This window comes from Python bivittatus, unplaced genomic scaffold (genome assembly GCF_059951505.1).
Source record: "Python bivittatus isolate LINGU-HERP-01145 unplaced genomic scaffold, Pbiv_v1 ctg000100_np1212, whole genome shotgun sequence".
Classification (NCBI taxonomy): domain Eukaryota; kingdom Metazoa; phylum Chordata; class Lepidosauria; order Squamata; family Pythonidae; genus Python; species Python bivittatus.
Window position 1 is genome coordinate 1,278,257 of NW_028277038.1, and position 16,290 is coordinate 1,294,546.

The 16,290-nt window shown below is 48.4% G+C and overlaps 1 protein-coding gene across 5 annotated transcripts in view; it reads left to right on the plus strand.

The window, feature by feature from the left end:
- HECTD4 (HECT domain E3 ubiquitin protein ligase 4) overlaps positions 1-16,290 on the plus strand; it is a 57,533-nt gene that overhangs the window by 28,313 nt on the left and 12,930 nt on the right. For all 5 annotated transcript variants that reach the window (XM_088135116.1, XM_088135118.1, XM_088135119.1 and 2 more), the window contains 32 exons: positions 93-268; positions 925-1,060; positions 1,164-1,305; positions 1,673-1,839; positions 2,281-2,427; positions 2,568-2,752; positions 3,096-3,249; positions 3,526-3,806; positions 4,379-4,568; positions 4,652-4,733; positions 5,050-5,252; positions 5,446-5,581; positions 6,121-6,303; positions 6,507-6,677; positions 7,051-7,220; positions 7,611-7,726; positions 8,616-8,719; positions 8,914-9,075; positions 9,159-9,307; positions 9,607-9,686; positions 9,794-9,957; positions 10,359-10,596; positions 11,345-11,481; positions 12,169-12,295; positions 12,583-12,720; positions 13,512-13,648; positions 13,757-13,917; positions 14,325-14,497; positions 14,752-14,957; positions 15,161-15,291; positions 15,432-15,637; positions 16,038-16,217. In XM_088135116.1, coding sequence (XP_087991242.1) covers positions 93-268; positions 925-1,060; positions 1,164-1,305; positions 1,673-1,839; positions 2,281-2,427; positions 2,568-2,752; positions 3,096-3,249; positions 3,526-3,806; positions 4,379-4,568; positions 4,652-4,733; positions 5,050-5,252; positions 5,446-5,581; positions 6,121-6,303; positions 6,507-6,677; positions 7,051-7,220; positions 7,611-7,726; positions 8,616-8,719; positions 8,914-9,075; positions 9,159-9,307; positions 9,607-9,686; positions 9,794-9,957; positions 10,359-10,596; positions 11,345-11,481; positions 12,169-12,295; positions 12,583-12,720; positions 13,512-13,648; positions 13,757-13,917; positions 14,325-14,497; positions 14,752-14,957; positions 15,161-15,291; positions 15,432-15,637; positions 16,038-16,217 — 5,132 coding nt within the window. The remainder of the gene's footprint in view (positions 1-92; positions 269-924; positions 1,061-1,163; positions 1,306-1,672; positions 1,840-2,280; positions 2,428-2,567; positions 2,753-3,095; positions 3,250-3,525; positions 3,807-4,378; positions 4,569-4,651; positions 4,734-5,049; positions 5,253-5,445; positions 5,582-6,120; positions 6,304-6,506; positions 6,678-7,050; positions 7,221-7,610; positions 7,727-8,615; positions 8,720-8,913; positions 9,076-9,158; positions 9,308-9,606; positions 9,687-9,793; positions 9,958-10,358; positions 10,597-11,344; positions 11,482-12,168; positions 12,296-12,582; positions 12,721-13,511; positions 13,649-13,756; positions 13,918-14,324; positions 14,498-14,751; positions 14,958-15,160; positions 15,292-15,431; positions 15,638-16,037; positions 16,218-16,290) is intronic.

Genomic DNA, 16,290 nt, shown 5'->3' on the forward strand with positions numbered 1-16,290 from the left:
CTCACGGCCACCTGCCCTCTTTGCCTCCTTCTGGAGATACAGGGAATCAACCAACCTGTCTGTCTCTGGGCTTTCCCTTCACTGCTCTTTAGGGAGAAATTCTTCCAGGAAGTGAACTCGCTGATCCAGAAGCCTTTGCATCCCATGGCTAAGACCAAAATATTGGTCAAGAGCCTGATGAACCGAGCAGAGCTGCTGCTGCACGTCACCATCGCAGCCCAGTCAGGACTCACCAGAAGTATTTCTGGCACCCCAGCAGAGACGCCAGGTAGGGAGGGAGGCAGCGGAAAGGGGCGCGCCACAAAATCTGTCATCTTCAGATAAAAACCCTCACTGTACGTGGCCTCCTGCAAGCCACTGGCTGTTTCAGTTAACTAGATTGCCTGCAGCTTCTTCTTCTTCGTCAGACCTAAAGCAAATTACTTTTCATGAAATCCATTATTATGAGATAGCAACTGACAACACCAAGTCAAATGCCTGCACTACTTTCCCTGCAGAAAAGATTAATGGCAGCCATTTGTCTTGCATGTCCACTTAAGTCTTAGAAATATTTTTGCAAGCCACCTGTATGCGTTCCTGGAAACCTGCCTGTACCTGTTCTTACAGACCGTATTTCGTGATAGAGGGGGAGGCATGCAGGCACTTTTAAATAGTTGTAAATGTTCTTCTAGAGATGTTGTGTGTTTGTGTAGATGGTGACACCTACACATGGAGATTGCACATCTGGCTGTCCCCAATGTAAATGCTGAAAACCTGCAGACTGAGTGCAACAAAGGGACTGTCTGCTCTTCTTAGCAGCAGTCAGTGCTGAGTGCCGTTCTGGGCACCAGAGCTCAAGCGTGGCTGCCTGTCTTTCACGGGTTTTCTGAAACTGTGGTTTTTGACTATGAAGGTTCAGTCATTTTTCTGTTCCTTAATGTGCAGCTTGCAAGTCAGCCTCGGAAACAAAGGTGATATCCCATGCCGTTCGCCAGCCTGTTTTTCTCCGCAGCATGTCAGCACCATCTGATCTGGAAATGATTGCAAACGAAGATCTGGAGTTCACCAGGTCGAGCCAGAGGTTGGCACCCTCCTCTTTTGCCTTCAATTTCAGGCTGTATTAGTCAGCTTCTGGGGGTCATCTCACTAACCAGGCCTGGTGATCAACCCCTGTCTCAACACAGGCGGCGCCACGTTCCCAGCCACAGAAGCAGTTCCTTCACTCTCCTGCAGTCCCTGGCTATCGAGGACAGCCGAGACAAGCCCACCTACAGTGTCTTGCTGGGGCAGCTGTTTGCCTTCATTGGAACCAATCCTGAGCAAGCAGTAAGTCCCGCCTCTTTGGCTTATCCAGTTATCCTGGCCATGCATCAATTCAGTTCTCCACTAAACCTCAGAAACACCGCCATGTAAGCAGCCGAGAAAATGGCCAACACAAGCAATCTATGAATATTTAAAACCCATCAGGCTGTTAAAAACACAAATAGCCTACTATTTAAGAGGGTGAAACATCTAAGCATATTCTAAAATTGGTTTTTGTTCTGGCGACAATATGAGTCCCACTCCTCCTTTTTTATTCAACTAGCTTCGTTCAAAGGAAAGGCTGTGCCCGGAGCTCGCTCAAGTGAGTTGGCCAGTGGCACTGAGAGTCCAGGAAAGACATGCCACCTGCTCATACATCCTTTTCTCCTAGGTATCCAGCAGCAGCTTCCTCTTGGCTGCTCAAACGCGATGGCGCCGTGGAAACACCCGGAAGCAGGCCTTGGTGCATATGAGGGAGCTCCTGACAGCTGCTGTTCGTGTGGGCGGAGTGACGCATCTTGTGGGCCCAGTCACAATGGTGCTCCAGGGGGGCCCACGGTCAGTTCCTCTCAGAACCGCCTGTGCAGAGGGGACTGGCAGCTGGGGAGGGAGGCCGTTCCTGCGAGGGCAGAAAGGTCTGCAGGATAGACTTGCCAAAAAGCCCTCAGTGCCAAATTATGCTGCTTTCATGTTAGCAAAGCTCCTGTAGCCGGTCTCCCAGCAAGGGGCAATGCCTTCTCTCCCTGAGAGAAATCTTCCGCTTTCTGGAATCCCTGGGGATTATGAGCGTCAACGTCAGGCGGCGCTTTTCTCATCTTTTCCCTTTATTGCCACTGCTGTCCTCAGGTTGTTGGACTTCATCTTTCCCTTTCCAGGGAGGGGTGGGGGTTAATTCCACCACTCAGGCTGAGAAACCAGGCTCGGTCTCTCCTCTCCTATGTTTGTCCCTCCACTGGGTGGCTTGTGCTTGGAAGTGTTTGTGTTTTTCTCTTTCCTCAGAATTGAAGAGCTCACCTGCGGCGGGATGGTGGAGCAAGTGCAAGAAGCGTTTGGGGAGACCATGACTTCGGTGGTGGCCCTCTGTGCGCGCTATCCCATTGCTTGTGCAAACAGCATTGGCCTGTTGTGCACTATACCCTACACCAGGTGAGCTTGGCATGGCTGGAGTGGGCTGAAGTCAGACTTGCCAGCTCCCCTCGCCTTGCCTGCCCTGGGGTTTCCATTGACCCTGCCCCCCCACCCCCTGGGACGGAAATGTGACAGGCAACCACTGCTGCCTTCCACAGGAGCGAAGAGAAGTGCCTGGTGCGGAGTGGCCTGGTCCAGCTGATGGATCGGCTGTGCAGCTTAAGCAGCCAGACAGAGTCCAGCTCTAGCGAGAAGCAAACCAGGAAACAGAAGGTGGCCATCATGGCTTGGGCTGCCTTTCAAGTCCTAGCCAATCGTTGTGTCGAATGGGAAAAAGAGGAAGGTAGGAGGTTTGCTGGCTCCGCAGGAGCAGCAAGACTTAAAGGGAGTCCAGTGGAAGCAGGGGGGAGACCTTTCAGGGGAGGGGAGTGGCTGACGAGCTGGCTTTGTAAAGCCCCCTCGGGCCCAGTCATTTCCGTGGAGCTTAATCGATAGACTAGAAGGCCGAAGAACAGCATGTCTTTCCAGCTCTTCAGCTTGGGGTGCTTCCTTTCTCCTTGCTGAGATGCTCATGCTTGGGGGGAAAGGCTTCTGATGAGGAGGAGGGTCATCCCTCCTCCCCAGATGGGCCAGGGCCACCATTTGCTGCACTGGAGTTGATCTCACCAGGGCCGGTCCTTTTGCAGGGGGATCCACAGAGGCGGTGCATTCAGGCCTCGCTCGCCAGGTTTCTAGTCTCTTAACCAATCACCTAGCCCGGGCCACCGAGTGCTGTGGCAACCAGGCAGCTGGGAACGACGCCCTACAAGATGTCCTTAGTCTTCTGAATGATCTTTCCAGGTACAGTCTACTAGGCGGCCTCTGGTTTGAGGGGTTGACCTATCACGGTGTTAAATCCTGCTGTGACTGGCATGTTATGCTACTGAATAATACTCCTAATCTTATCAGAAACTGTTCTGCTCTCCAGTCAAGATACCATTCTGTGGGTCCTTCCTTCCTTCCTTCCTTCCTTCCTTCCTTCCTTCCTTCCTTCCTTCCTTCCTTCCTTCCTTCCTTCCTTCCTTCCTTCCTTCCTTCCTTCCAACACTAAAGCAAACAATATTTCTTCCCTCCCAGGAGCCATATTGGCAAAGCCATCCTCAGCCAGCCAGCCTGCGTGTCCAAGCTCCTTTCCCTGCTCCTGGACCAGCGGCCCTCTCCAAAGCTGGTCCTCATTATCCTTCAGCTCTGTCGTGCTGCTCTGCCCCTGATGAGTGTCGAGGACTGTGGGAATGTGGAGCTGCCCCCTTGGAGCTACTCTGTGCCTTCCCTGAACAGCGAACAAGATGATCCCAGTGACCCAGCATCCAAAATTGCCTCCCTGCTCCTGGCCAAGCTGGCGGATTACGTTGTTCCAGGTAGCGAATGGCTGAATTTCCTCTGAACCGATCAGGAGGATTCAGAAAGCACTCCCTTTCTAAACACTTTGGAAGCTTCCGCGAAATATTCTCTTAAACCAAACTGCCTCTTGAGCTCGTTACAGAGGCATCCTCTATTCCGGCAGAGCTTCTGCTTAGAAACCCCTCGTGTCTTTCACTTCCTTCTGCCAGAGACTCCATAATCGCAGATCTAAATTCTGCCCTACACATGCAGAAATCTGAAGTGGCAGATAAAAGATACCATATGAATATTCCTTACAGTAAATGTACAGTACGGGGAAGAGTTTTTCTTTAATGTGGATGATTGTTAAAAATGATATTCCTATCTGTCATGAAAAGAGGTACAGCTGGTGTCTTCTGTTTTGCTATATATGTCTGGGCTCAGGGGAGAGGGTGTTGGCCGAGTTACTAAAGGATTGTATTTTGAGTTCTGTGTTTGATGAATCTGCCCCATTAAATAAGGGAGAACAAGCTACAGGTCAAATTGAATTTGTAGAGAACATTTGCTCTTTGAAATCAAAGTTAAATCTTAGTTTCTCCCCCCGCAACAGGATGCCAGACTGTTCTTTCTCCAACCGCTTCAGAGCCAGATACTTCACTATCGAAAGCTAATCCCAAAAGTTCCCTTAAAGGAGACAAAGATCCAGGAGAAGAGAGTGAGGCTGTGGATGGTAAACTTTCCATATTTATTCACAAGCGGGAAGATCAATCATCTCACGAGGTCCTTCAGCCGCTGTTAAGGTAACTCAAGCTGTGTGTAGTCCAGTTAAGGACTGAGCGCTCCCCTGCCACATTCACACCCTGTTTTGTTCTTCTTTTTACAGTAGTTCAGAAGGTCGGCCATTTCGCCTTGGAACGGGTGCTAATATGGAGAAGGTGGTTAAGATGGATCGAGATATGACTAAAGTAAGAGCAACGTAAATGAGAGTTTTGTAAATAGCATCATCTCTTTCTCCAAGAGTAAATCTTAAAATGCGCCGCTGTCTTTCTATCTGTTCTCACTATCTTAGTTTTTGTCTTTTTCTTTTAGTTCTGTCTTCTTTCTTTTCTATACGTTCTGATTTGTATTTTAAGTCTGCTTTTTATATATCTTAATAAAAGTTTCAATTAAAATGCGCTGCCAAGATGGCATATTTTGCCTGCAGAGCTGAGGGACCTCTAACAATCATTCGTGCTGAGGCCACAGCGTTGGCCAAGTGCAACAGAGGCGTTTCTTTCCCAGAGCGGCTGCTGCGAAGTGATTACGGAGGAGGCGGCTGCGGCTTTGCGGAAGGCCACCAAGTGGGCACAGTCCGGGCTAATCGTGAGTGTGGGGCCACCGGTAGAAACGGTCAGTCCTGAAAACACCGGTGGCCTCTCGACCGGGGACAAAAAGAAAACTGCACAAACCTCCATCTGCAGGGAGCGGAATTCAGAGCTGGCCAGGTAGGCTGACGTCTGTCTGATCTTCAGAAGACCTGGCAGGGGCTCATTGGAATTAGGTTTGCAGACTGACTCACTGCGGTCGGCTCTACTTTGGTAACGCTCAGAAGCCACGAAGCTAGTGGTGAGCAGGTGGTTTGTGGGACTCTTGGAGCAGGGCTGTCCTAGATCGTCTAACTCCCATCTTTTAAAACAGAACTGATCCTGTACGACCCTTCATCAGTGGGCATGTGGCCAACAGCATGGCAGCAGAGGTGATCGCTCTGCTTCACAGCTTGCTCATGGCACCTGAGTCTAACGCAGCTCAGATATGGACAACCACAGCTGAAAAAGTAAGCTGGGGAGTGGCTCACAGCCTTGCGTGTCTCTCTGTCGCCCTGTCCTGGTTTTCTGTTCCAGTCCAAGCTTGCCCTTCTGTAGCTGCTGGAAACTAAGGGCATCCAGCTCTCAGGCTTTAAGAATGCTTCCTGCCTTTGCTGGTTCATGCTGAGAGGAAGACCAAGCATCCACCAGGCATCAGAAGTTCATTTTGATCCTTCCTCTGGACCCCCAGGGTAGCACGACTCAGGGTTGCCTTGGAGGGCCGTGTTCTTTCTCTGCAGCCAGCTGGCATCCCTCTCAGCACCTCACGATGGTGTGAAACCACAGTGAAGCGTTTAAAATGTTTAGAGTCTGAAATAGCAGCATTTTCATAAAAAGGACCCTCTGAATGAATTAGTTTAGTATAACCTGGTGATGCCTAATACATGAAACGTGGCATCAGTTTTTCGTTCCATTCAGATTTGATTCATACATATTATATGTGGCCAATGGTCTTGAGAGGAAGACAGCTTCAATGTGTCCACAAGTTTGGGTCTGTTTCTGTTTACAGGTCTTGTCTCGTGCTCTGATGTATATTCCCCAGCTGGGAAAATACGCTGAGAGTATCTTGGAGAATGGCAGCAGCAATGGAAGGAAACTTGCCAAGCTTCAGAGGATTGCTCGCCAAGCAGTAGCTGCATTGTGTGCCCTTGGTGGCTTCAAGGAGACCATCAAAATTGGCTCTGAAGTTCAGGTGGGCGCCTGTGCTCGTGTTTTGTTTTTGCCCCCTGCTCATCAAATCATCAAATTCTGTAGAGACAGTCCATTGTTACTTACATTTTTGCTATCATCTGTTTTGGCCATCATATTGTCCCTGCAATCTTAGTATGTAATTATTTGGGAGCCTTGGATGAATCTTCAATGTATTCATCAATGTTCTCTTCCCTGTGTTAATAGGTGTTGGGTAGGGGAATAGCCAGAAGTATTGGAGTGGTGGCATCTATTAACGAACAGGAAGCTATTGCAACGGTCAAATTTCCACCTATGAATATAGACTGTAGAAAGTCCTCCCAGGCCTCAGACGTTTTAACAGTTCCTTTATCGAGGCTCTGTGTTCCGAGATCAGAGGTGAGTTCATTTAAACACCCAGCACAGAGTGTGTAAGAGAGTGAATGTTTAAATTTAAGATGTAGTTTCCATTTTCAGTCTAAACTGTTAGCTCAACAGTTTAAATCATTAAAGAGGCCAGTTCCAAAACTAATTGGGCTAAAGAATTATGAGTTTTCCATATATAAAGAAAGCATTTTGAAAATCAACTATAGTAGATCACTGAAAGTGTCAAGCTACCTTGATTCTTCTTGTTGGTTGGCAAATTTTCATTTCTGCTTTATGATAATGTCTTTATCATAATGAGACCCGGTCACTCCAGGTCCTTCCTTCATTTTCCAGAAACTAATGACTTGATTTTTTACTTTTACCATGCCCCCTCCACTCCCATCAGGCACTGCCTCTGCAGAAACTGTCCATTACTGAGAAGGTAGTACAAGCAGTCCAGTCCATGTTGCTTCCTCAGGAGGGGAGTCTCTCTATTCATACCTCGCTTCCTGCAACAGGAGACGGCTCGACTCCAGTAATGGCGGTGGTCCGACTCCTGGCTGAAATCCGAACCAGGTGGGTGGGGATGGATCTGGTGGCTGAGATCAAGCTAGAGTTCTGTGAGGGCTCTGTCATTCTGACTTGTTGTCAGAAGGCCCAGCAGTGAGGCGGTCTGGCCGTTCCCCATGCCTGCTTGCCTGGAGTAGTTAATTCACTTGATAGGGTTTGAGGGAAGCCCCTTCTGCTGGATGTGCTTTCCAGCAAGCAAAATTACCCAACCATTTTTCTTTGAGACCTAGTGGGCAATGAAACTGGGTAGCCCAACCTGGAAGCCAGAGCTCCCTTTCCTTGATGCTTGTTTTTACCAGCATGGTGGTCTCTAGAACTTGTTGAACACTCCAGAGAGCTTTTAAAGATGTGCTTGCTTTTTCCTCTCCTCTCTCTGACTGTCCCCCCTACCCCAAGAGCATGTCTGGTGATGGCACAGCTATTGGAGGACAGCTCCTTCTGTGAAGAATTTATCCAGCAGTGTCCAGCTGCTGTGGAAGTCCTCAACCTTGTGGCCCAGGAATGCAGCCCTGGTAAGAGCTGAGTCTTCTTTTCAGAGCTGGGAAGAAGTCAGCTGTTCTTAGGAAGAGGAGAAGACCAAGCCACGCGTTGATGCTGCGGCTTGGGTTGCATTTGGGCTGGAAAAAAGGTACCACCTGGGTTTGGCTAGTCTGGAGCATCCATGGCCAACCCATACTAATCAGGAATGTCCATGTTTAAAAACTTCTGACAGGTGTAGGATCCAGTTGCAGAGCAGCTGGGATGTTGGAGTAGCCTGTGGCATTTCTGATGGTTATGCTTCCACCTACCTCCTCTGGGGCTTCATGGAGGGATTTCTTTAACAACCCGCCCCCCCGCCCCCGAGGGCATAAACACTGGTCAGGCTTTCTGTGGGAAGGAAGAACTGATCCAAGAACAGCTTGCTACTGAATTATATGATTATTGCATATAATGGTTGATTGCACATTATTAATACATATTAATAATTTTATTATTATTATTATTGTTGTTGTTGTTATTATTATTATTACATAATTGCTTACTGTCAGAGAAATAAGCCTTAAATATTATTGTGAAGTGAGCAGAGAAGAGGCTACCTGGAAAATACTGTGGGTAAAAAAACAGGATTGGACTGTAGAGATCCCAGTTCAAATCCCTCCTGGACTGGAAGAGTACCAGGCTGGTTTGACATTCTCAGCCTTCCCTAGTTTCCTGGGTAGTTATGAAGGCCAAGAAGGATGAGGTAACCTTTGGCGCCCTCCTTAATTACGTGAAGGACAAGCTGGGAAAAAGCAGCTAGGAACCACTTGTCTTTGTTGGCTGACCAGGACTTGGTTGTGAGATTTAGTAGCACCTGATACTAAAAAACGTAGCTTCAGAGCCATTCTTACTGGCTTGCTGGCTTTATTTGCAATCCTCTAGGGGAGCGACTCCTTGTTGTAGAAGTACAGTGCGAAAGGTTACGGATGCTGTACCGTGATAGCGCTCGTCCACCGCCACCCCCTCTTCAGGCAGACCGAAGACAGGTAAATATAAAGCAAGAGATTGACCAGCATCTTCTTTGCGCCACTGCAAAGTCAAACCTCAGGCCGTAAACCGTCACACACTCTTTTGATTCAAGACTGCCACTGGCCCAGAGTACAGTTCCTTGTATGTTGTGGTCACAAATCATAATCATGACAGGTATAATTAAATGCAGTTCCCTGTCTTCTTGGTTCAGCCTAAAGAAATCACCTGGAGCCCTTCAAGGGTCTTTCCACCTGTGCGAGCCTGCATGTTCTCCTCACATCTCACCGCTGTGACCTTCCTTGCGGATCCCAGTGCAGGCGGAGGGCTTCCTCGGGGCACCTTCATTTATGCCACGTCAGCAGTTCCGGTCCAGGTGAGAATTCATAGTGGGCATAGATGCAGTTCTGGAAGACACCAGTGAAGCCCTTGGGTCACCTGCAGACATTCTTTTCCCAGGCACCATCTTTCTATTGGGAGATTGAAATTGTGTCCTATGGAGATGCAGATGATGATACAGGACCAATTGTCTCGTTTGGCTTTGCCACTGAAGCTGAGAAGCGTGATGGAGCCTGGACAAACCCTGTGGGCACTTGCCTCTTCCACAAGTAGGTTTTGGATGTGTGTGCTTGAAAACTGGAGCCCAGTGTTGGTATCTGTTGCAGGAGAAATTAAGTAAAACAGGACAGCTCTGTGTCAACAACAAGGATCCCCAAATGAGATAGACTGGCTTTCTGAGCGTGTGTTTGGTGTTGGTTAGTTAAGACATTACTTTGTCCTGGTCCTGATAACTAATACGTGGGTTTGCCTGCCGGCATTTTTAGCTACTGAGCCTCAGATACTCTAGAAAAGAGGAAGCAACAGCTTCCTCAGTGAATGATTTGCTCCTTTCTTCACACATTTTCAGCAACGGGCGAGCTGTTCACTACAACGGTTCCAGTTTGCTGCAGTGGAAGAGCGTGCGCCTGGACGTGGCCCTCTCTCCTGGTAAGTCTCCGTTTGGCTGTTGCTAAGCAGCAAACATCCTTCAACAGTCATGGAGGAGCAGGCGGCCACCACTGAGTCCCTCTCTAGTCTCTTGGCCTTTTCCCTAGGTGATGTTGCAGGCATTGGCTGGGAACGGACAGAAGGTACGCCTCCTCCTCCAGGACAGCCGGCCAAAGGCAGAGTCTATTTTACGTACTGTGGACAGCGGCTGGGGCCCTATCTGGAAGATGTGTCTGGAGGAATGTGGCCAGTGGTCCATATCCAGAAGAAGGCAGGTTAAACATCAAACCTCTCTTCCTGTTCAGATTCACCAAGGCTGAGCCCTGGACCTTAATGTCAATGTTGTATGTATGGAGCAAACATTTTAGAGGTCATCTGTGGCCATGTGGAGTGCCATCGTCTCTCCCTGCTGAGTAATGTAGATTGAGGGTAAGAACTCTTTTGCCTTGTTCTGAAAATCTTGACCAAGGGAAAAGCAGGTCTGAAAATAACTTTTGTACATCACCCAGCAGAGCAACTTTTTATTCGACACGATACCTTTTTCCATTCTCTCAGTTACTTTATAAAAAAATTCTGAAATATTTCCCCAACGAGAGCAAGAACATCACAGAGCCCAGCACTGTAACTCTACATGAGATGAGCTCCTCTTCCTTTGTCCTTGTTTCCTCCTAGAATACCAAAGTCCGAGCCAATTTTGGGTCCCATCAGTTTGCCTACGTGGAAGGACAAGCTCACCGAAACGCCGCCGACCTCTGCATTGACCTGGCAGAAGAAATTAGTGCCAACTTCGAAGTGCTGCCTTTTGCCATGGCTTCCGACAGTGACAACGATGCCGGCACCAGCACGGCTTCTGATCCCGGGACTCACGGGCCCCCTTGCAGGATCGCAGCTGTGGCCACTGCTCAGCAACGTAAGAGTCACCTTTGCCTGCTCTGGGCTGTCCACTCCCTCCCCTTGATTGGCTCCCTTACAAAGCAGAATAAAAATAAGGCCAGAAAAAAAAATTCTTGGTGGAATTCTGGGGGAAATTCTGAAGACCAGGCAGCGGTAGAAGATCCCAAGAGAATTGTTGCCTTTTTCAACATTCTTAGATTATAAAAGAATTTTGAACCGTTTCCTTTTACTTCCACATGAATTCTGGAAGCAGAGTATCCCACTTTATCAATGAGTAATCAAAATATATTGGTCTCCCAGTCTTTTTTATTTGGGTTATGTCTGCAGTGTGGACATAATCCAGGTTCACTGCCAGGCCTACGTTGTGTCTATAAGGATTCTGTTAATTGTACTTCTGTCAATAATCTCTAGCAGGGAATTTCCTGTATTCTCTCAATTTCACAATCTACAATTTTCCTTGAGGGGAAGTAATGATAGTTAGGACTATTTTAAAGCTGGTTTGAATATTCTTTATAGATGGAGCTTCATGTTTTTTCAAGACTTGCAATGGTTTGAACTCAAGGTTTCGGTATCTTGTCGGATCCATTTCAGAGTTACCTTAATTCCCAGCCTGGTGCTTTGGACTGCAGCTCCAGAACTGCTAACCAGCATGGCCAAAAAGTAATCTGTAGAGTGAATTTTATTCTCCGTTCCTGTCACCCTCGTCTTCCAGAACAAATTCTCTCTTAATGCTCTACCACATCTCTCTCTTTGTTCTGTGACAGAATATGACAGTGACTCCTCTTGTCATTACAAAATGGAACGCAGCTATGAGAACTTCATCATGTCAGGTCCAGATCCTCACCCCCCTCCCATTGCAGATGATGAAAGCGATGATGACGACGACGACGACGTCCCGCGGGTAAGCAAAATGAGCGGTCACATCCTGGAGCAGCGATGCACCACTCAGCCCCTTACAAGGATGTTTGGCTCACAAGCTAAGACATTCGCAGCTCGCTCTCTTGGCAGCAAAGTCCACTGAGCCCCTCAGGCCTGTAAAACATCATTCTCACTGGTATCGTCACATCATTCCAAGGTGAAAAGCTTCCAAGCTAGAAATATTTTAGATTCTCCCTAATTGCCCAGAGAAATCCAACAGTTTTCCTCAAATCGTGTCAAACCTCTGACAATTAGCTTGCAAGCAGCTGTCTCTGCCTGGAAACTCCTCCCTGGACTTTTCTGCTCCTAAACCTTTTTACTTTATGGCTCCCACTAACAGCAGCAGCATCTAACTTTATATTTTTGTGCCAACCTTCTCTCTTGGAGCCTGCATCCTTCTTTCTAGGGGGCACCCCAAGGGGAGTCAGATCAGCACCTGATACAGGTTCTCTAGTCTTTTTCGCTGGAATTTGTGTCCATTTGTATCTGTGAAGAATAGGAGTGTTCCTGCGCTCTTCGATTTCTGAGTCAAAGTGAGCTGTGTGGATTTGCTGTTAAGGTGAAGGATCAGCCGTTCTGTCCTCGTTCCTGTGAAACGCCGATTTCTAGGGCGGCTGGACGTCTTGCTGGCCCTTCTGCCCCTGAGCTAACCTTTGCCTTCCCCCTGCAGGAGGATCACTATGCCTTGCTTGTTAAAGCCTGGGAGACCAAGGTGTTCCCCACAATTAGGAGGCGCTTCCGCAACGAAGCTGAGAGGAAATCCGGCTTGGATCAAATTAAGGGAGCTTTACAGTTAGGTATGCTTTTTGGAAATGTAGAATATTTCTCTTTGGAACTTGGCACCTGTTTCTAACCCATTGATTGCCTTGGTTGGCAGCCTTTGCTTTTGTGTCTATTCCTCCTTTTTCACGGGTGCTCGTGAAGTTTCATGAAAGGTTTTGCACATCTGACAGAGATTCTGGACAGGAGGGCCAGGTGGTGTCACCATAGCTTGAGAAATCTGACTGCCAGTTATCCCTTGGCCTGCTGAACCAGTTACTGATCTTTGACTGAAGGCTAATCCATAGGCTGACTTGCATTTCAGGAATGGTTGATATAGCCCGGCAAACCGTAGAGTTCCTCTATGAGGAAAATGGGGGTATCCCTCGTGACCTATATCTTCCCACAATTGAGGATATCAAAGACGAAGCCAACAAGTTCACCATCGATAAAGTTCGAAAAGGTACAACTGCTTTGGGAGTTGGGATCAGGAGGAGGTTTTTGGCTTCAGCTTTTTGCGGGCTCCCACAAAGGCTTCCTTCATCTCTGCCCACTTGATGGCTCAGTGGAAAAGAGCCAATGCTCCACCTGAAAAGCAGCTGAAGCTCTGCTTGAGTGGGAAGTTCACACCTAGAAGCTGACATGTGAGGTCGCAGTTGGGATGTGCTTAGCATGCCCTACACAGGAAAACTAAGCAACAGTTACCCAGCCATTCTTATGGCTCCCAACCCGCCGATGCCGGCCTCCTACCCCTCAGCCCCTGCTACTCTACGAAGCAACAGAGCAAAGAAAGAGAGTAGCCAGAGCCAAGTTGCTGATGGTAACTACCAGGAGAACGGCAGGGAGACCTGTGGGAGCTGGCTGTGAGGGAATGTCTGACAGGGCTGGGAACACGAAGGAGGGAGCAGGACTGAGAGAAGAGATTCCCTAGTCTTGGGAAGGGCAGAACATGAGAAAGAGCTTCTGAGTAACTCTGCCTTAATCACACTAGGTATAAGTTGATCGGAGAATTGCTTCGGCATTCTTCCAAAATTCTGTTACATTACCCTACCAGCAGTTCTTTGTTGTTCTTGTGGTTCTTGTTTCTTGCGTTGGCCAACTTCAGAGGCTTGATACTGGCCCATTCCACATGGTTTGCTAACAGACCCGGGTCACTAGCACTTGTCCTCCTGGACACCAGGGACTCAGCGGGGGAAGCTTGGCTGCTGCTTGCAGAAGGCCATGGCGGTAAAGCTACCTTTCTCCTGGCTCCAGGTCTCACTGTTGTGACCCGCTGCCCAGATAGCAATAACATGGCCACCAACGCCGTAGGAACTGCACTGCCAAAGTTTGCAATCCGTGGGATGCTGAAGACCTTTGGGCTCCATGGAGTTGTTCTGGATGTAGATTCGGCAAGTAGAATCTTCATTTAAGCTGGGAGGGAACATCTTTGGAGCTCTGCTAACACGCTGCGCAAAGCTCCCAAAGTTCTTGGGCAATGGTGGAGTTTGTCATTTCAGGTGAATGAACTGGTGCAAGTAGAGACTTATCTCAGGAGCGAAGGGGTCTTGGTCAGATATTGGTATCCAATTGACATGCTCGAGCGACCGCCTGCCGGGTACAGGAGGACAGCAACAAATGGGCTGGTTTCTCTGGACAATTCAAACATTCAGATTCACAGGTAAGTGGAGATGACGGTCAGTAGAAAGGCCGTCTGTGCAGGGTTGCCTTTGCCATGCCCAGCGTCTTAATGCTTCATGTAACCAGCAGCTGTAACCAATGCTGACTAAATTATAGCAGCCTCTAGTAAAGGGCCATAACAATGTCCACTTATGTTTCGAAGGTAAGACAGCAACTGCAGCTCACCAAACCACCCTTTGTAAATTAGTGTTTATTAAATATAGTTAGGTACCCATTAATGTTGATGGTGAGTAGTTGTTCCCTGACAGCATCAAAATATCCATTATAATGTGCAATTCTGGCTGCGTAGATCCGCTGGCAGTCTTATGCTTCTGAGCACTGCAGCTGATGCTGAAGTTGTATTTGAGCACCTTGAAAAATGCTGCTTCTCCATTTCTCCTTCGGCAGAGAACTGCTACGCTGCGAAGCTGTGCTCGCTCGCCTGTATTGCCGGATGGCTCTGCTCAACATTTTTGCCCCTAAAACGCCTCACATGTTCACTCAGCTCTTCAGTATCCGGGACATCACTCTGGAACATCTCCAGCTGCTCTCCAATCAGCTTCTGGCACCACCCCTTCCTGGTAACACCATCTCCTTTCAGTATTTTCAGCACTGTATAGAAGGCTTCACTGAGTGGGTGAATGGCTGTTTGTGTCCTTGCCCATGAATGTGCCTGCTTATTTGAAGAGAGTGGTCTCGGCGATGGCTGGGCAACAGCCATGAACCCAAGGCTGATTTGATCTAACAACAAACTCCACCTCTTTATTTTCATAAGGGAAAATGGTCACTGAAAGATAAGAGAGTTGAGCTGGACGTTTTTCTTTTTCTTGACCAGATGGTACCATCAGCTCCACCTCCATCCTTCTGGCCCAGTCCCTCCAGCACTCCATACATTCTCAGAATTGCTCGGTCACTGACCTCTTCTACCAGGGCAATGCCCAGACGGTCCAAGAATGGCTCACCATCGCCATCGCTCGGACCTGGCACCAGGGAGAGGAAAGCTTGCTCGACCTGACGAAACAGATCTGCTTCTTCCTGCAGGCAAGTCAGTAAGGAAAGACAAGGCCATCTACTGACCACGGAGCCAGTACTGGCCTTGCAATCTCAACATTATCGGGCACTCGCTCACTTTCCCTCCCCCTGCTCATTAAGTGGCCTGGTGTGATGCAATAATTATTTAGTTTGTAGTCAATCTGAGAAAGTTTTGAAATGCTCCAGCACACTGCTTTGGTTTTTGGTTTCAGAATGCTCCTGAGCAGTTCCCATCAGAAGAGTTTCCCATTTCTGAATCCAAAGTAAACATGGACGTCCATTTTCCTGGTTCTGCCTTTGTAATTGTGTCCTGTAAGGAAAGTCAGTCTGGATTCCGTAAAGAGTAAGTGTCCGTAGCAGAGATCCTTCTGAAATACTGATTTCCCCCTCCCACACTAACCCTCTTCAACTGGACACCGGAAAGGAGAATTATAACGCGGCGTGCCTGATGGTTGCTGGCCAACATGTCCTTGTCTTTTCCAGCTCCTCCCTGTACAAGGCCCCCTGGGCCCGGATTTTGCTGTACGGCCTGGGCCACAAGGTCAAGAAGAACGGCCAGCTGAACCTCATAGAAGCTGTGTGCTATCCTCGGGATGCTTCCCCTACCAACACAGGCCTGACCCCACCCCCCACGACCAACCAATATCCTTCGGTCATCATCTCGACAGACAAGGTCCACATCAAACTGGGTATGATTTAAAACCAAAACGTTAGAATCATTGTTACAAGCTGGCCAGAAATTCTGAGACCTTCAGTTCCGGTACATCTAGAGTTGAGTCAGAAGTCAGGAGCATGTTTTGAATGCAGCTGAGTCTTGTGTAGTTGGAGCTCAGGTACCAACCGAGCTACTTTAGTTTATCCAGACTTTCCAGTAATGTTGTGAATGATGAGAAGCCTTGTCCTTTTCAGAATTCCAAATCGCTTTGGCATAAGAAAAGGTGCTGGGTGCTGGTTTTTTACTTTTTTCTTTGCGTCATATATTTTGGCTTTTGATTAGTCTCCTCTTATATAAATAATGTACACAGAGACACCAGTCTGAGTCTGAATCCTACAAATAAGCTGTTCTCCTTCTGTGGGTCTCCATTCAAGGCGTGTCCCCCCCTCCCGGTGCGGTGTTGGTTCTGCATTCCCTTCCGCTGGAATTCCCCCTGGCCGTAGCGTTCGCAGAGCAGCTGCTTAGCTGGAAGCAGGAGGAGGGCGATGGGAGATCCGACGAGGAGCCAGATGCGATCCCCACCTCGGTTCTCCTGCAAGTGGTGGAAATTCTAGGTGAGAGGAGAGCAGCTTGTAGCACATTTCATAGCCAGGAGGGAGGGAACGTGTAGATTTGGAGGATATTACG